This window comes from Miniopterus schreibersii (assembly GCF_964146895.1).
Source record: "Miniopterus schreibersii genome assembly, chromosome: 9".
Classification (NCBI taxonomy): domain Eukaryota; kingdom Metazoa; phylum Chordata; class Mammalia; order Chiroptera; family Miniopteridae; genus Miniopterus; species Miniopterus schreibersii.
In genome coordinates, this window is record NC_138118.1 from 46,349,022 (window position 1) to 46,369,670 (window position 20,649).

Sequence of the window (20,649 nt, forward strand, 5' to 3'; positions counted from 1 at the left end):
AAGAAATTACTAACAGCAGGAACAACCATTCTCTGTAAGGAAATATTTTCCTTATTATACATATAGCCCTGTTCTGGCCAATATACAAGAGCTTCTAGACTTTATTTTAATATGTGTGGTTTTTTGGTTATTGATTTCAGAGAGAAAAAGGGCAAGGGAGAGAGAGAGAGAAACATCACTGAGCGAGAAACATCAACATTGATCGGCTGCCTCCTACACAGCCCCTACTGGGAATCGAGCCTGAAACCCAGGCATGTGCCCTGACTGGGAATGGAACTATGACCTTCTGGTTCATAGGTCGATGTTCAACCACTGAGCCATGCTGGCCAGGCAAAAGTATATCACTTTTAATGAAAGACCTGGACTCTTAAAATAATTTATCTGAAATAAGATTACAGAAAGAGACACATAAGTCTTTTTAATTTTTTAAAATTTTTTTTATTTCTTAATTTGAGAGAGAGAGAGAGAGAGAAAAGGACATCGATTTGTTTCATTTATTTATGCATTCACTGGTTGCTTCTTAAATGTGCTCTAACTGGAGAGATTAAACCCACAATCGTGGCCTATCGGAGCTACGGGGCCAGGGCCACATAATAAGTCGTGATACTTCAAGAAACTAAGCAATCACTTTAGAAGACCCTCCTGGTGATACCTTTATTTCAGGTTCACATTTTGAAACGTATTACTCTATAAGAGTGATGGCCTCAGAAAGTCCACATCTGGACTGGTAGAAAAGCTGCCAAAGGAATGTATGAGAGAGCATTTTCCAAAGAATATTCTATTTCAGACAGAAAGCTAAACTGAAAAACTGGAACACTAACACTAGAACATTTTATAATAGAGAATCAATATATTACAATATTTTTGTTTGCACTACAAAGGGAAAGACAGTCTTCATGGCCATCTGTCCCCAAATTTTTCAAAGATCATTGGTCTATAGGAGTAGTATTCCAGTCTTTAAATCAGGTTTTATCAGAAGAAATTTTCTTGAAATCAGTCAGTACTGTAGATAATTTGAGCATCTGTTTCCTGAATGTTATGTAAAACCTTCCTTACACCACATGTCAAAATAAAACATTCCACTTGGCTAACCTTTATGGGATTCCAATTCCACCTTCCCCAGTTGGCTGACATAAACATCTAAGGCACCCTGATGAGTTGAGGCTTTTAGACATCCAGACAACGAATCTAGGAGGAAGGAAAAAAGCCATAAGCATAATCATTCTTACTTGAGCAACCAGAATTATAAACTTGAAATAAAAAGCTCTGCTTCAGCATTAGGATAAGGAGCTAAGAGTTTTGCAAGGTTTATTAAATTTTTCTTATAACTATGTCATCTGCTTTAAATGAAAACAGGAACAGAAATCTAGAATTATGAACCGGACAATAAAAAGTTCCCATGTCTATAGTAACCTGCATAACTTATCTCTAAACATCTAAGGCACCCTATCTAAACATGTTTACTCTAAAATCTAATGTGTAGGAAGGACAGTACACAAGCAATGAATCCTTGACAGTCAAGGCCATTAAGCATCACTGATACATTTAGTTTATTATCAACTTTCAATCTTTATTAAAAGAATTATATCTTGTGTGCAGTCACATATAAGTAGTGGCAAAGTTAACAAAAATAAAAACTAGTACTAGAAAGTGCTGTTCAGGGTGAAAGATTACTCTATATAAGGTTTTGTTGTATTTCTTAGAGGGGCGGGGGGGTGGAATCATTTGAAGAGTGGGTGAAGCTTGTTTATATATCTAAATATTTCTTTTCAAGTTTCTGGAATTGAACAGATATCTTTAAGTCAGTGGAAGAAAATCATAATTAAGGTGGTCCTGATTTGACAGATTTCCTTATGTCATCACTGATTTACATTTTTCAATCAGCCAACATTTCAAGTTCAAGACAGAGATAAAGAAGAAAATGATGTTGAAGAGTCAGTGCTAAGTAGCTTCTCCTTCCTCCTCTCCCACAGCAACTGAATCTTTAATTAAATATTCTGACTGCCCTGAGAAAATAGAAGCATATTTTTTAGAGAAGCCTCTTAAAAAGCATATTTTATCTGGAGCTTTTATTACTTCAAAGTGGAAACAAAGTAAGTAGAGAGTGTGATGAAACTAATACCAAAAATTATACCATTACGCTTTTTGTAAAATATGGAGGAAAAAACATTTGTATACTCATAAAAGAGCCAACATTTTTCTTTAAATTTTAGATGACTCCAAAGACAACTTGGAAATGAACTGTTTAAAATCTGACTCCAAGATAATTTATAATAAGTTACCTCTAGTCTACCCTGAAAAATGGCCTTTATCAGAACCAATTTAATTTTTAAAATTTCAGTATAGTTGGCATACAATGTTATATTACTTTCAGATGTACAATATAGTGATTCAATATTTATTTAATTTTTTAACTGTCAAAAAACATTAAAATACTGGGAAATTAAGCCACTAGAGATAAATGACATAGAACAGCTGGACAAAGATGAATATTTCTCTCCTTAAGTACTAACAGAAAATCCTTTTAAAGCCCCTTATTGCATCCTAAAAGAAGCCAAGTAAAAATATATTATGATAAAAAATGTGGACTACACAATGTGTGCATTATCCCAAGTTGAACAAAATAAAATAGTTGAAACATTAATTTGATTTCTTGCTTTCTCTAGGGGGAAAATGTACAAAATTTTTATGTGATTTACAAATACTTCTCACTTCTCTGCCCCCTCCCCCCCCCGAAAATGGGAAATAAACACAGATAAATAATTATATCCTAAGCCTCTAAGTAATTACATTCTCATGTTATCAGTGTTGAGCTCTGATAATGGCCCATCCCTTGGAGACTGTCAAAAAAAACTTTCTAGCTCAAGATATATTTTCAAAAGAGAAAGCAAAGGTGATATTGAAAAAGCTATGTGGCAAAATATACAACAGTTTTTTGTTTTCTACAATACAAGTGATTGGAACTAAAAATTAACTATCAAGGGTCAAATTAAGGCTTCATTCACAGAATTTCATATTTTGGAGATTCACATAATGGAGAAATGCTATAGTTCTTAGAGGAAGCCTTACGGGAAATAAGGCTTCCCTTAAGGGTGATTAAGGGAAGTGAACAGAGGGTGATTAAGAAGTTAACAGAAATTGTTAGTCCAGACAGTGGTTGGAATAAGTTGACTCTACAGTTTTGTATCATCACAATTTGGGACAAAGGTCTTATTGGCCTGACAGAGACTACTGAGTTTCCCTGGAAAATTACACATAAAAAAGAAAAAGAAACTGATGTCAACTATCAGCTAACACTATATGCAACCAAAGAAACAGATATTTGTAATATGCATGTTACTAATAGCAGAGAATAACAAATAAACTTAAAAGGCTAAAATTCCAAACTTTGCAATTTTCCTTCGGATAAAGGAGAATTCTCTCAAAATCGGTCAAGCATATTCAGAAAGTTCTTCTGAAGTTTTATAGTTCTACCTCAAGTTTCAACATGTAGATACTAAGGAAGAGCAACACAAAAGACATTTCTTGATTTTTGCAACTTGATTCCTATGCTTCCAAAGCTACACTAACTGCAAGAATAGGGAAAAAGTTTTACATATAGGACTAAATATATAAGCCTTAATTAGACTCAATAACTTTTAGTTGCAATCATTTGTATTATAGTAAAGGATTTGCAAAGGCAGAATTTTAAGGTCCCTTCAAGTAAAGTTTTCTAAATTAATGTCCTGCTTAGGTATTCTGTATTTGGGAAGGAGCATGTAGAAGGCTGGGCTTAGAAAAAACACACAAGGCAACCCCTGCACCACCACCAAATGAAAATATTCTTTTTTTAAAGATATAATTGCCAGTACACAGCTTCAGGCAACGCCTTCCTGAAAGAGGCAACATAGGACAAAGAAAGTAAAGATAGGTGAGCAACTCTATTAACACCCCTATCCCACTATTATCTATTATCAAGCTCTACTCTCTCCTTTTTAAAATGGAACATGGCCTGGTGTTCCAGAAGAAAGTTATTATTTATAAAAATACGAGTTCAGCCCTGGCCTGGTAGCTCATTTGGTGTAAGTGTTGTCCTGATACACTAAGGTTGTGGGTTTGATCCCTGGTCAAGGCACATACAAGAAACAACCAATGAAGGCATAAATACATGGAACAACAAATCGATTAATCTCTTTCTCTCTCTCCTCCTCTCCTCTCTCTCCAATCAATTTTTAAAAATTAGTTCAAGGAGAATCAGGATTTTTATAATAAAGTATTTTATAGTACTTCAGCTTCTGAGAGAGCTCTGTATTATGGAAATTAGCAAGAACAGGGTTTTGGAAGGTAGGTTACAATGTACATACAAAATCCAAATGACTAATGAGATTGCTGAAGAAGCTGACCAATTAATTATATTATCTAAACTAGAAATAACGGACCATAGTTATACATATTCTTCTTAATAAAGAAATCATAGAGAAGATACAGTCTATTTTCCTCAAATCAGACAGAATAATACCTAAATCATCTCAAGTCTCTTAATATTCAAATTGAATAATATTATATATCTTTTGCTCAACACCCACTCCAATATTTTGAAGCTCCTGCTATGCCAACATATTTTCCTCTCAGGTTCCTACAAATCACTTATTGTTCCTGTAACTGTTCTGCTTCTGCTGATCTCAATTCCTCAAAATCCAAGCTACACGGTAGACTATTTTTTTTTTTAATCTTCACCCAAGAATATGTTTTTCTTGATTTTTAGAGAGAAAGAAAGAGGGAGGGAGGGAGAGAGGGAGGGAGGGAGGGAGAGAGAGAGAGAGAGAGAAACATTGATGTAAGAAACATCGATCAGTTGCCTCCCATGCACATGCCTACTGGGGATTGAACCTGCAACCTAGGTATGTGCCCTGACTGGGAATCGAACCTGTAACCCCTTTGGTGTACTAGATGATGCTCTAACCAACTGAGCCACCTACATGGCCAGGGCCTCAGTAAATTTCAATTAGGTTGGCTGCCTTCAACTTTCTCAAGTAAATCTTTTAAGGAAAACACAAACCAACCAATCAAGGAATTTCAAATAAACGTTACCCATTTGTCACCTTTGGGATTAAGACATCAAATCCAAAATTTCTCCAGAATCATAACAACAATGGATTTTAGGTAGGCTCTAGAGCAGGGTCACCAAACTACAGCCACCTCTTGTTTTAATTAAAAGTCTTTTATTGGAACACAGACACATCCATTTGTCTGTGTATTATCAATGGCTGCTTTTGTGTTAAAATGAGTTTTATAATACAGATAGAATGTGTGGCCCAGAAAGCCAAAAATACTTACTATCTGGGCCTTTACTCATAAAGCTGGCCAATACCTAGAGAAAACCATTTTGTTTACAGGACACGAGCTTGCCCCCCCCCCCCAAAAAAAATGTAAAATATGATTCTATTTAAGACAAAGAGATTTACCAATTTACTGAAAACCAGCTTTTCCTAAGGGACAAGTAATATATAGTTAGTTACAAAATTCTTGCTTATAGATATGAAAAAACTTGTTGTCTAAAGGTAGTTCTAACTTCTCATTGTCCCTGTTTGCTTACTATTAAGAAAATAAACAGGCAAGCCATAGGCTGAGATAAAATACAGAAAAACAATGTCTGACAAAGAATTTGTTCCCATGATATATAAAGAACTCCTACAACTCCATAATAAAAAGAAAAGTAATCAAATTGAAAATAGGCAAAAGATATGAACAAAACTTCATAAAGGAAGATATACTAATGATCAATAAGCACATGAAAAAATATTGAATACCATTAGTAGTCATCAGGGAAATGTAAATTAATACCAGAGATATACTACTATTCACATGCCAGGATGCATAAAATTTAAAAGACTGACCATAATAAGTGTTGGTGAAAATGTGGAGCAACTAGAATTTCATACATTATAGGAGGGAGTATAAAATGGAACTCTGGGAAAAAGTGTGTTTGTTTATCACAAAACTAAATATATATATACCCACTCAACCCAACAACTCCATTCCTAGGTATTTACCCAAGAGGAAAAATCAATATATATATAAATACACACACACACACACACACACACACACGCCTCCATAAAATGACTGGTCTAAGAATGGTCATAGCAGCTTTACTGACATTGCCCAAAACTAGAAACAGCCCAGGTATCCAGTATCAGGAGAATGGATCAACAAATTAAGCTTTCTAGTCACCTGTTTTCACTTGTGCACTCTTCTGGCACATTATGAAACAACAGCTAGGGTTGCTCTTTTAAAATATCAATTATCTATTAACCACCCCAACCTTGCTAATACCCTGTTGTAGTTGGAATAAAGTCCCCATTTTTACCATATCTTCAAGGCCCAATGATCTAGCCCTCATTTACCTCATCTCCTACAACTCTCTCCACAAGTCTTCTTTTTATACCTCAAAAATGATAAACTCATTCCATTTTCAGGACTTGCACTGACTGTTCCTCCAGGGAGCTCTGCATCTAGAATTTGACATGACTCTTTCCCATTATTCTGACCTTAGTTCAAATATCCCTTCTCCAGACCCTCCCTGATTGCTAAATGAAATAGCTTTCTTTTCCCTACTTTCTATCCCATTACCTTCTCTTATTTATTCATCTCGCTACTGAAATGATCTTTTCTTATTTACATGCTTATTGTCTTTTTTCTCAGCCCTAAGTTGAATATGGAGACTATGTCTTGTTGACCAATTTATTCCCCAGTACCTAAGAGTTCCTGACATAGAATAGGCACTCAATAAATATGTTGACTAGTTACTGCCATACCCAGTGTTCTCTTCAAATGCTAACATAATTTTGAAAACAACAAATAGCGAAATAGTTTCTATCTTTCTTTCTTCTAAAGTCTTAACATAGATATTCAAAGAATTAAAGGAATTTACAAAATGAACACTTCCCTTACAATTAAGGTTAAAACACAGTGGCTTAATGGTTCTATATTATAATAATAAACTGTAAGAGAAAAGAGGATAGTTTATTGAATGCTTACCATGCATTGGTCTGTACTGTTTATACTTTAATTTCTCAACAACCTTGTGCTATATAGGTGGTATCCATTTTACGTATAAAAATGAAAACTTGGAGAGGTTTAATAATTTACTGAAAGTTACACAGTTTACTATGTGGTAGGACTAAAATTCAGTCAAATCTACTTTTAAGGTCCATATTTTTCCACACTACCACAGATCAATACATAACTTACAAATGCATGCTTTTTTCTCTTATTTTGATTCAAGAATAGAACTCAAGATTTACCAATGATGTTTACAAAATAAGAAATACAACCTTTATTTACCTTTACATATTTGTGTATTTTTAAGAACAATCTAAATTTTTTAAAAAAGTTTTTAAAAACAACATTAGATGTAGATATTTTATAGATATATATAGGATGTCTATATATATCTATAAAATATTTCTTATCTCTGGGCTCAGGTAATTTTCTTTGAGTGGAGAGATTTATCTAAGAAAAATAATACACCTTGCCTTAAAATCCCTCTAATACTTAACAGTGGGAAAAGGGGGACGTTTATAGGGAAAATTAACAAGAATTCATAACGTTAATCACTTATACAGAGTTCTATGAAATCATCTTCAAAGATGTAAATTACTGCACATTTCATCCTTATTATTACTACTTTTTTCCAGTATGGAGAAATAACTATTTATTTCCAATTTTAGACCGAATGTTTTTCACTTTATGTTCCCACATTTCTACTGAAGAATAATATTAGCATTATATTTATATTATATTATTTTATATGTATTCCCCAAGTTCACATTTGCCTAAAGGGCTGCTAGTAGGTAGTGAGACTCCCTGTGCCTCCAATCTGGAATATTCCCCTTCTTTTCCCCTTCCCTTACTGCTACAAACTCCGCCCACGTCTAGGACTTCTCCCCAGCCAGCTCAGCTTCTTGCCAGTGTACCTTTTTGCTCAACCTAGAAACTCCCCTTACTATTCTCAGATGTGTCCTCTGATAAACGGCACAAAGGGTCAACAGTAAATCTTGATTTGCCACTGGAACACAGGTTAAGTCCTTCTGTCATGTGTTAAAATGATTTACAATTATCACTGAGTAAGTCTTTATCTTCTTTTTATCTCCCATTCAACATAAAAGTTGCAATCTCTAGAAAACTTAAAGAAGGAGGTGCACTTTAAACCAGAAAATCCAGAAGTGATAGTGAAAAGGGTTGTTGGCCATACTATTTCAATCAGCACAAAGGAAGAAAAAATATGTCAAAAAGGACAAAAACAGGAGGTCCCAGGCATTTATACTGGCTATGAGCCACAGCTCCCCCACAAGGATCCCAGCTCCCCATTCCAAACCCCTGAACCTCTAAGGACTAAAAGACCACCACCACTCCGAGAGCTCAGAGTGCGCCTTCACCTAACAGGCAAGCAGATACTACTTGGGATAGAGAAAAGCTTTATCTAAACTATCTTGAACTCTGAACTTTTCCTCCAGCAGGCACAGCATCACATGTGGTGATTAGGTCTAATGTACAATTTGTTCTGGCCTAAGATTAGAACAATAACAGTAACAAAAATGGCTATTATTTATTAAATTTTTACCATATGTCAGACACTGTGCTAAAGTACATATATATATGTTTAATCCTTATAACAACCCTATATGATAGGAACTTACTATTATTTCTATTTTTTCAGATGTGGAAACTGAGAAGTTAAGTAATTTGCCCATGTATAGAAAGTGGTGAAATTAGAATTCTAACCCTATTCTGATTAATGCCAAACCAATAATTATACAATATTTATAGGATAATGAACCAATACATTTCCAGAAACAATTTCACATATTCATACATTGGGTCTGCCTATATTTAACTTGCATATCAGGATCCTATCAAGTCATCAGCTAAACTGTAGACTTTATTTACCCTAACAAAATATCACAAATACAGCCATATTAAAAAGCATGCAAAATTTATTAATTAGCATCTTAGCACATACCTACTGTGATATTACCCATCTTGCTTTGTAATGTTATATTACCTGTAAAAGAGAGAAAAAGAAAAACAATTTTATATATTAGGAATAATCTAGAACATGGCTGGATATCCACAATGTTATTTATTTAATAATATTGTTTTTATTGTTGGCAATTTTTCTCAGTATCACACAACAATCAGAAATTTAGTTGCAACTCTGAAATAAAAAGCTTTAGGCATCTATGTGCACTCTCTTCCTCCATTCCATTTTAAGCTTTTTAGTAGAACTATAAAATATACCACCATACATTCTGGGAAATATGAAAGAAACATCATGTTTCTAAAATCCACAAATGAAAATTAACTGGATGAAAGAAAGTGAAAGGATTAGTCAAAGAACATATATGCATAAACCACAGACACAGACGACAGTTTGGTGTTGGACAGAGGGAAGGGGGGTGAGGGCTGGGTGGAGATGAGCAAAGGAGGGTGAAAATGGGATATCAGTAATAATATAAACAATTAAAAAGAGAAAAAAATTACTTAAATGCACTGACTATGCATTTTCAATCTAAACATCACTGTATTTATCAGACAACACAAAGCCAAGCTCTGAACCAAGTAATACTAAAATAATCTATGAGAAAAAATAATTACTATTATTTTTCAAGCCAGTGTGCCATGCCTATATTTTAGATTAAAGTGGTTTCTGTGGCAACAGTTAAAGAAGTTTAGGGCAGAAATAATGAATACACTGAAAGATGACTAACAAAGAAAAAAGCCTCAAAGGTTCCATGTTTCAATGAATATACACTTTCCAGGACAAGTATGGGTTATTGCAACCATTCTTCCCAGTCCCCCTCCTCCAATACCAAAAATAGTAAGATATTTCTTCATATGTGTGTTTGTATGTATGTATAAATACTAACCACATTTACTACAACTGAAAGTGTAAGCAATATTACCTCTTCTACCATAATTCAAAAACTACACTTAAAAGTAAAGGAATAATTACTATCTTAAAATTAATCTAGGGTAAGTAAACTCATTTATTATTTCATTTCATGGGCACATGATTCATTTGTCCAATAGTCAGATGTGCTTGATTACAAAAATCTCTTAAAAGTCTTATATTCCATCATACTTCATGGGAATATATGAACAATGGGTACATTTGTATAGGAACAAAACTTGGTTTGTGTGAAGTTAAGCCCATAAAATTATTTTGAAGTCTCAGTAAATTATTAGGTTGTAAAGAAACTGTTAAATGTGTTATGTAAATATTATTTCACTGGTGTGTTCTAGACACTCTTCTAATTTTAAATCCAGTAAATGCAGATTCGCCATCACATGCAAATAGTGGCCAAAGATCATACAGCTGCTTAGATGGCTTACAATGATTCCTGCCTTGTATAATCTCCTCCCCTCGTGTGTAAGCTGGACATAATGATTTGTTTTTGACAAAGAAAATAGGGCAAAAGTGATTGGATGCTACTTCCAAGATCAGGTTACAAAAAAGATTCTGGCTTCTGTCTTGGCTACCCATCTTTTGCTGTGATGGAAGGGAGCCAGACATGTTGTCAACTGCCCTATGAAAGTGGCTCACAAGCAAGGAACTCAAAGAGGCCTCCATCTAACAGGATCTGGACTGAATCCTACCAACAACCACACAAGTGAGCTAGGAAGCAGATTCTCCCCTGGTTGAACCTTCAGATGAGCCCACAATCACAATCTCATAAGAGATACTGAGGCAGAGGACCCAGTTAAGCTGCACCCAGATTCCTGACCCATCTAGACTATAAGACAAAAACTGTTATTTTCAGCTGCTAAGTTTTGGGGTAATTTGTAACAGAGGAAGAGGTAACTAGCACAGATTTTAAAAGCTGGAAGTGGGGGGGGGGGGAGGGTGCTGCCATAATAAATACCTAAAAATGTGGAAGTAGCTTTATAAACTTGGCAGTGGGTAGAGGTTGAAAGGATTTTAAGGAGCATGTTAGAGAAGACCTAAGTTGCCTTGAACAAATTGTTAGTATGCTTCCCATGAGGGCTTAAAGGGAAGTGAGGAAAAATATTTTTGGAAATTGGAGGAAGGAGGATCCTTAAGCAGTAACAGAAACTTAGCAACACTATCACCATCAGTAACATGGAAAGTAGGAAATATGCCTAATAAACTGAATGATCTAGCTAAGATTCCTGAGCAAAGTCAAAGTGTTGTAGGTGATGCCTACTTTTTTTCTTATTGCTCACAGTAAAATGCAAGAGAAGAGAGAAAAACTAAAGAACTGTTAAACAAAAAAAGAATCTGGACATGAATGTTTTTGAAAATTCTCAGTCTCTCAAGATGGCAAAATATGCTAAAGTAAAGAATGGCTTCCAAACAAACTTTGAATCCAGGGCACTGCCACACATGGCCTAAAAATGAAGCTGAGGGGATAACTGTAAAACCTTTTGTTAAGACCCTGGAAAGATTGAGAGTGTACCTTACAGTATTAATGTTATACAAAAAGGTCCTTTAAAAAGATTAAGGGTATGTCTCATAGATGCTCTCAATCAAACAATAGGCCCTCTAGAAAGCTGGAGAGCATTGTAGCTCTCAATACCTCTGCAGAAGCCCCTATTTTCAAAAGGTTCTTAGATGTGGCTTTTATCTAGTGGAATAAACCCCAATGTGATTCACAGGAGGCTGACAAAAGTTTTGACAGAATTATATCAGCAAACACACTGCAAAGTAGACTAAAAGGGACAGTGACAGTACAAAATGAAGAGACCATTCGACCCACAAAATTCTACTGGCAGGAAATAGACTGAGAAAACTACTCAGCTTCAAATACATGCTACAGTTCATGAAAAAGAAAGGATGACTCAGTGGCAGGAACCTAGAACTCAGAGAGCAAAGCCTGGAACCCTAATTATTCCCAGGCCTTGAGGTTTAATCAAGGAACCTCCAATGCTTGCCCATTCAAATTTCAAAATCCCTATGGACCAATGACTCCTTTGTGCTTCTCACTTTCCCCCCTTAGAATAGGAAAGTTGAAACAACTATCCTATGCCTGTTTTATCACTGTATGTTGGGTGTGTAGGTGGTGTGTGTAGGTGGTGTATGTAGGGGTTGAAGTGGCGGGGCTAGATAATTTGTTTCTTTAGTTCACAGGTCTTCAGATTCAGAGGAACTACAATACAGGCATACCTCAGAAATACTGCAGGTTTGGTACCATACCACAATAAAGCAAATATTGCAATAAAGTGAGCTGTAATCATTTTGCCTTCAATTTATAAAACATGTAACATCTATGAAGCACAATAAAGCAAAGCATAATAAAACAAGGTATTCCTCTACTTGAAGATCTGTACTTAAGTAACTATACCTGAGGAGCCTCATCAACACTTGATCTGATTTTGATGTAGAGATTCTGGACTCTGAAGTGATGTATAAATGGGATGAAACTTTTGGAATCCTTGGAAGGAAGGTTGGGCATTTTGCATGTGGGAGGGATATGCATCATGGCAGGGTGGGAGGGAGAAGGTGGGGTAGAGGACAGACTAGCCACCCAAAACCTTATAGGATATCTGGGGAGATGCATACATGAAAAGTTAAAAATTAGTATTTATTAATCATTGTAAGTTAACCTCGTAAGTGAACAGTATGAACTAGGTGCCAGAGCCATTCAGAGAAAAGAGATTAAAATGACCTAACATACACAGGAAGAATAGCAATATTGGAGATTATCATCAGAGTTGAGATTTGAAACATAGATAAAATTTGAATATACTGAGGGAGAAGGATTTTCTGGGAAAAAGAATTACATAAGCAAAGATAAAAAGCTGAAACCATACATGTTATGTTTAAATCATGCAGATCAGCTGGGTTGGAGCAATTAGGCACATCTATGAGGACAGGGATGACATCTTATTTGGCATTATATTTCAAGAGCTTAGCACAGTGCCCGGTACATACACAGTAAACATGATTACTTTTTAAACAAATGTTTAAATTTAGTTTGGGAAAATGGGTAAAGATCAATCTGTAGCAGAACCATGGAATGTCAGTTTACTGACTTTATCCTACATTGAAGGAGTTAGCAAAGAATTTCAAGATGGAAACCAATACACAAAAACCATGCTTTAGGACAATTAACCTAGTGTGAGACAGCGGATCCTTCCACTCAGAATTCTCTTTACTGCTTCCTCCTCCTGAACACTTCAAAAATAAGATGAATCAGCCCAGCAAATGTGGCTCAGTGGCTGAGCACCGACCTATGACCCAGGAGATAGAGGTTCGATTCCCAGTCAGGGCACATGCCCACACTGTGGGCTCGATCCCCAGTAGGGGGCGTGCAGGAGGCAGCCAATCAATGATTTTCTCATCATTGATGTTTCTCTCTCTCTCTCCCTTCCTCTTTCTGAAATCAATAAAAATATATTTAAAAAAATAATATGAATCAGACACTGAGTATTTGTCATTTTAAGTATTAGTAAAGAATAATGACATAGTTTTATAGTCAGTCATTTAGTTAGTGAGTCCAGTCACCCACTCAGCAAGGCAAAGGAGCTTTATTATCTTATACTAGTCTTCAGTGAATGCAGTAAAAACTTACTATTTTTTAATGAAAATACGGTCTTTCTTAAAGATTGTATCATTAGTGCTCATGATGAAAGTAAAGCAATCTCAAGAAAATAATGGTTCCTAGAACCATAAAATAGAAGTTTTAAATTCATTAAAGAATGAGGACTAGTTCATATTATAGTGGGACCAATAGTTTCAGACTATATCTCACTTGAATATAAGAGGTCAATATAGTAAAAGCATAGTAGAACAAGAATACTATGGAAAAAATATTTTTAAATATAACGAATATTTTTAAATATTTTTGTCAATGCTAAAGGATTTTCAAAGCAATAAACAAAATACATATTTTCAACTCATATCAGAATTTTTAGAAAATCTCTACCGTAAACAGAAATATTCCAAAGTTAATAGAATATACAAAATGGGTCTCTTACCTCAAATATTTTATGGAATGAGATAGAATATTTAAAAGTACATAAATCAACCAAGTGGACATTACTAGCACAATTTTCTGTATTTTGTTTTCACCTATTTCATCTCCAATCACTGAAAACAATAAAAAAATCAACTATTTGACAGGAGTAGATCTCTGTAAAAGTCTTCTTTCCAATAAAGCAGATGCCATATAGTCTGTAATAACTATGTGTGCTTACTCTACTCTCAAGTTACACAAATTTTCCACAAACTGCAGTGTTTAAGGAAAATATGCAGTTTTTCATAGCTAGTAACTCCATTCTAGCATGGTCAGGGAGAAAAATAAGCTATCAATTTAAAAATAAATAGTTTATTTTTCTTCACTAAAAGAAATGTTATTATGGTTAAAACAGCACATATACTTATATAATCCAAACAGAGCAATCAAATATCTTTAAAGGTTAAATCCCTTTTTTGTGTTTTTTCTCTAGGGATGGGAGACAGGAAGGGAGGCACTTGCTATTTGCAAGCCACAGTCCTAAATGATAAGAATACATAGATGAATAAAACTGTTCCTAAGCAGTTTATAATTAGGCAAGAATTCAAGGTCAAAGATGAGGAGAAGATGCTTTAGCTGAGTACTGGAAGATTACTAGAAGTCAATGGGATAAGGAAAGCTGGGGAAGCATTTTAGGAAGACTATAAACAGAATAATCAGTATGATCAAATGCTCTGATCAAGGACTCAGAAGTATAAAACACGGAAGAATGTATGCTGGAAAAAGTAAGAGACTGTCTAATTCTGGAAGACAAAGCATAGGATCAGAAGAGGGAAGTGGTAAGTTAGCCAGGTCAAGGAGGAAAAGGTTTGAGTAAGAGAATACCATGTTCAATGTGCATTTATATTAAACAACCATAGCTATAGTGAGTTTAGATTTGAAGAAGGCAAGACTGGAAGCAAAGTTATTGCTCGAGTTAAGGCAAGAGATGACAAGAATCTGAAGCTGAACAGTAGAAATTAGAAAGAAAACGATGGGATAGACTGAAGAAATATTTAGATGATAAAACCTACCTAAACTTGGTGATTGATGAGATGTGGAAGGTGAAGGAGAGAGAGGAATTTAGTACAGGTTATACCATGTGGTTACCACACTTCACTGTGCTTCAGAGGTGTGTTTTTCCCCCCCAAACCAAAGGCAAGACCCTCCACTAGCAAAAAGATTACAACTCGCTTTATTGAGACCCTCACTTTATTACGGTGGTCTGGAACCGAACCTACAATATCTCCCAGGTATGCCTATATTACTTCTAGATCTCTAGTTTGGGGAGTCAGATACATGGTAATATCAAAAACAGCAAATGGAAGTAAAAATGGAGGAATAAAATATGGATAGAGCTGGGTGGGGCTGGAAAAGTAGGAGAAAGGACTTAGAAATGTTGAGTTTGAGCCCTAGCAGGTTTTGCTCAGTGGTTATAGTTTTGGCCCTCAGAATGAAGGGTCCTGGGTTTGATTTCGGTCAAGGGCACATACCTCAGTTACAGGCTCAATCCCTGACCCTGGTTGGCGCACATGCAGGAAGCAACCAATTGGTATATCTTTCTCATATCAATGTCTCTCTCCCCCCCCCCCCTTCCCTTCCACTCTCTCTGAAAAGCAATGGGAAAAATATCCTCAGGTGAGAAGTAAAAAAAAAAAAAGAAAAGAAATGTTGAGTTTGAGATACCTGTAAAGATCCAAATGGCTATGTCTACAGCAAGCAGATGGATGTATAGTTGGAAATCAGGGCTAGAAATATAAAACTGAATCATTAGAATACAAGGGTAGTTAAGACACAAAGTGTGTTAGATGCCTAAGGAAAAGAAAGAAGAGAAAGAACAACAGAACAAGGAAGAAATCCTGGAGAATACCAATGGGGTGGAAAAATCAGGAACTCACAGAAGTTTGTTAAGAGCAATTATAAGATCTGACAAAGACCACCAGTGCCCCCTAATATGTGTGTATTTACTCCTTCCTTAGAACACTATTAAACTCTGTATTTCAGCCTGTTGGAGTCAGAGAAAGTCATATAAAAATATTCTGGCTAAAAGTATATGACAGAAGAAGTGTAAGCACTTCTAGGTCTGGTTTCTGAAACTTCTCATATGATCCTCTATGGTCTCTCTTCCTTCCGTGGAAGATTGGAAGTCACACACTGAACGTGGCAGCATCACCTTTGTGGAAGAAGTCGAGTCCCTCCAAGGAGCTGAGCTGAGTGCAAACGGCATGGAACAGCAACATTTAGTATCTCATGTCTAAATCCTGAAAAAAATCTATGCTATCTATACCACAAGGGAAGCTGTAATTCCTTTCTAGTATTTCCTATAAAAATGTTTTAAGTCCAGATTCAACATTAACGTAACATAATCATAGGTCAAAATGATAATCAAACCAAAAATTTAACAATGGACTTAATACTAGAATTTGAACGAAGTGTTTTCATAAACTTCATGAAAAGTTCTGTTTAATCCAATAGAAGCTTCTTTCTTTTAAAATTTTATATTATTTCTAACTTTCTAAATTTACAAGGCAGATTTATAAATTCATCAGTGACCACATGTCACTCTTAAGGCAAACTGGGACATTTCTTTATAAAATTCTCAGTGCTATCAAAGTTATCAATTGGGTGTGTAAAACCAATCCCAACAAACCAATTCAAGGAAACTTTTCTTCCTCTCTAAAAGAGTCAGGAGACTATATATATTTAAATATTAAAAACACATTTAGTGGAATACATGTAAATACATATGTTTTACATGTATATGTATAAAATTCTTTAAAACCATAAATATTCAAATAGCAGAGTGTAATAAAATATACTTATTATCTAATTTTGATAACTTAGAAGGAAATCAAAATAGTATACTGTCACAAAGTCTTTTATCTAAAAACAAACTATCCAAGTACCTATTTTCTCACTAGACTCCTAGTGCCGGAACAGTGGGGAATATTTGTTGAATCAATGAATAAATTAGTTTATTTTGTATTAGAAGGCATAAGTACATAATAATTTTGATTCAACCAACTTTACAAATAGAAAATATTATTCATCAGTTACCTTAGTCATTACTCATTACTCACTACTAGAAAATACAGGGTGGGACAAAAGTAGGTTTGCAGTCATTGTATGGAAAATAATATAAGAATAAATAATAATACCAGAATAAACTGCATCATGTAGTCACAACTGTAAACCTACTTTTGCCACACGCTGTGTGTTGAATGAGTCAATAAATATAACTGTAGTGAATGCTGTGACTCATCATTCAGAACCCCTTCATAACTGAAGGGCTTGTTTTCCCAACTGTTGGGAGTAATGCTGGCAGACAGCCCTCAGATGTCAGCTTTCTTAGGGGGTCGAATAAAAAGCCATTTTGGCCTAAGATCATACTCCTTCCTGAGGCAGCTTGACTCTAATTGAGGCAGGACAGTAAGAAGCCAGGAAAATTTCTGGGTAAGTGGGATGTGGAAACTGAGACAAGATAATTAAACAAGGCCAAACAATTTAACCAATTTACAGCCAGCTAGTAATCGTTAAGACCTTATCATCCCTAACCAAGGACATTTGAGAACAAATGGTTTATACCTCTCCTCCCTGACCAAAGAATAAATAGCTTAAATCGCCCAGGTGAGGGAGATAGAGGACAGAGACTCAATTAATGCAATTTGTGCCAGCCAAACCTAAGGATGGATGAAGTTAGAGGAACAAATACCAAAAACCAATTACAGCCAGACAGACCCAAGATAAAAGTAAAGGAGTGAAACTGAGCAGAGGATAATCTCAAACTCCCCTATATGCTCACTTTGATGCGTCAGTATGTTAAAAATGCACCTGGAAAGCTGATGAATATTCTGCTGAAACCCTCCCCTAAGATTCTCGCTCCCAGAAGAGAGATAAAAACCCTCAAGACAAAGGATGCTGGGCAGGCTCTCTCTGGAGCACGCCCATGCCCCTTCTCAGGAATGAACTTTTTACTTCCTTTCTCCTAAATTCTGAGGTCCCCATGAGACTTGCAACCAGGGGAGCAGCGGGTAGTGGAAGCTTGTCCAGGGCTTACCACCTGAACTTGTCTCCAAAGCCCCCTTTTTCTCTGACTTTCCAGTAAGGTAAAAACAGTCCCACCCTGGTTTATCTCTGTCACTGTGACTTTTACTTCCCAGCGAGCTAACAGTAGCCCTGCCTTGGGGCTCACATTTTAGGGAGCTAAAGCAGAGCACCACATAGGCTCTCTCCTGTTGCTTCTTCTACCCTAAGTCCTTCCTTTGTTTCACTGCCCCCCATTTTAATAAATGTACTCTCAAAATCACCTGGACTCATACTGTGAAATCTTTCCTGCAGGATGTCAAGAACCCATATACTACAGGCCAGCCCGAGGTAGACCTGCTCCGGGCCCAGTCGCCATCTGCTAACATAATAATTGGGAATATAAAGACCCAGCTCCCCTTACCCCAAAGTGAGACAACTATGAGGATCACCCCAGCTTCAGAGCTCACTCTTGGGTTTGTTGCATCACAGTCCAACTTCCACAGAAATTGGGCTTCCTTCCTTTGTATGGCATTGGTCCCAAAAGGCCTCCCTAGTAAATTTGCTACACTCTAATTTCCATCTGAGAGTCTGCTTTCAAGAAACCCAACCTGAGACAAAAGAGGATTTAGGTCTGATCCAGATTTAAACTACCCAAGGAAAGGTATTTGACTTCATATTAAAAGTCAGTAAATATAAAAGGGTTTACAAAGGCTAAGGAATGATAAACTCTTTTATCCCTATAATTTGTTTCCATTTCAGCTACTTTAAGTAATCAAGAGACCTAGAGTATTTTGAGGATTGCCTCAAAAAAGTGCATCTGTTTTACTATCATGTAAGCTATTAATGATAAACTACCAAATGCAATTCTTGTCTAACTTAAAAGCAAAAAAATAAAATAAAATAAAAAATTAAACAATGAATTTAGTGTAAACATGGTATAAAGCACTGCAGAGAACAGAGCTGTTCTTATGGGCATTAATTAAATCTGAGTTGATAAGGAATTGCTTCACCACTAAAAGCTACTCAATGCATTAAGTACTACGGTACTTTTATTTTTAATCTTTACCTGAGGTTATGTTTCTTGTTTGTTTTTTTAAGGTTTTTTTTTAAATATATCTTTATTGATTTCAGAGAGAGGAAGGGAGAGGGAGAGAAAGAGATAGAAACATCAATGATGGGAGAGTTGTCATTGATAGGCTGCCTCCTGCAAGCCCCGGACTGGGGATCGAGCCCACAACCCGGGCATGTGCCCTGACCAGGAATTGAACCGTGATCTCCTAGATCCTAGGTCTATGCTCAACCGCTGAGCCACACCCAGCTGGGCTAAGGATATGTTTATTGATTTTAGAGAGAGAGGAAGAAAGGGAGAGAGAAAGGGAGAGAGGAAGGAAGGGGGAGACAAGAGAGAGCTTGAGAGAGAGAGAGAGAGAGAGAAACATTGATGTGAGAAACTTTGATGGTTCCCTCCCATACACGCCCCGGCTGGGAATCTAACTCACAACCTAGGTGTGTGCCCTGTCCGGGAATCAAGCCTGCAACTTTTTTAGTACATGGGACAATGCTCCAACCAACTGAGCCACCCAGCCAGGGCTTAAGTATAGTACTTTTAATTGCAATTGACAGAAATGCAATGCTTACAAAAAAGTCACTATTAAAATATGAACAGTTACAAATTATAAGAACTATTCAATGCACAGCTGAGTGAAAAATAAATGAATAAGCCACAAAACTATTTGCTTTATCTGGACACAGCTCCATTGGACTCAAGCTATTTGGGGCTTAAATAATACCTTAACATTGCAATAATGGTTGATGAAGTTTAACTATTAAATTGAGGTTCAAGGATTATTTCAAGACTACAAGTACTCAATTCCTACGATTTAAAAAAATACATATGTTTTATTGATTTTACAGAGAGAGGAAGGGAGAAAGAGAGAGAAAGAGAAACAGTGATTGGTTGCTTCCTGAACAGAACACAACCTGCAACCTGGGCATGTGCCCTGACTGGGACTCAAACCAGCAACCTTTTGATGCAAGGGACAACACTCAACCAACAGAGCCACATTGGCTAAGGCAAGATTTTTGAAACTATAAGACTATTTGCTAATTTGCTACACAGGTTGGCTAGCACTAGCCATGCTTTCTAATATCACCTAATAATTCATGCTCACTACTAAAATCTGAAGGTTTTGCCAAAGTGTATAGATCCCAGTATTCAGCTTTTCTATAGAAGTTAAATGAGTGGTCTCCACATGGAAAAAGCTTCAGACTATATTCCCTGGAAAATGGTCCAAAAGGCATTTAGCAGATGTGCATATAATGTTGATCTTTCCAGGATAAGTGACACTTAATTCTATCTATGTATATTTCAGAAAACATACCTAAATTTGAATCATCTGCTATGTGAAAACTTAAGAGGCATGCTGAGTGACACTACATACCAGCATGCCCTTTGCCATACTTCTTCACTATTATGCTCTCTTCTTTTCTTTCAATAAAGTGAATCAACTAAATAATATTACTTGTCTGCAGAGACATGTTTTGAAAGTCACAACACACATAAAATATTTCAGTCAGAATTAGTATCACTAAGTTACTATAATTAGATTCCACACAAATACTT

At 35.9% G+C, this 20,649-nt stretch overlaps 1 protein-coding gene across 4 annotated transcripts in view; it reads right to left on the bottom strand.

Moving 5' to 3' along the window:
* FAM185A (family with sequence similarity 185 member A) overlaps positions 1-20,649 on the bottom strand; it is a 55,402-nt gene that overhangs the window by 18,809 nt on the left and 15,944 nt on the right. For all 4 annotated transcript variants that reach the window (XM_081147174.1, XM_081147176.1, XM_081147175.1 and 1 more), the window contains 2 exons: positions 9,005-9,046; positions 1,093-1,188 (listed from right to left, as the gene is read on the bottom strand). In XM_081147174.1, the coding sequence (XP_081003300.1) occupies positions 1,093-1,188; positions 9,005-9,046 (138 nt within the window). The remainder of the gene's footprint in view (positions 1-1,092; positions 1,189-9,004; positions 9,047-20,649) is intronic.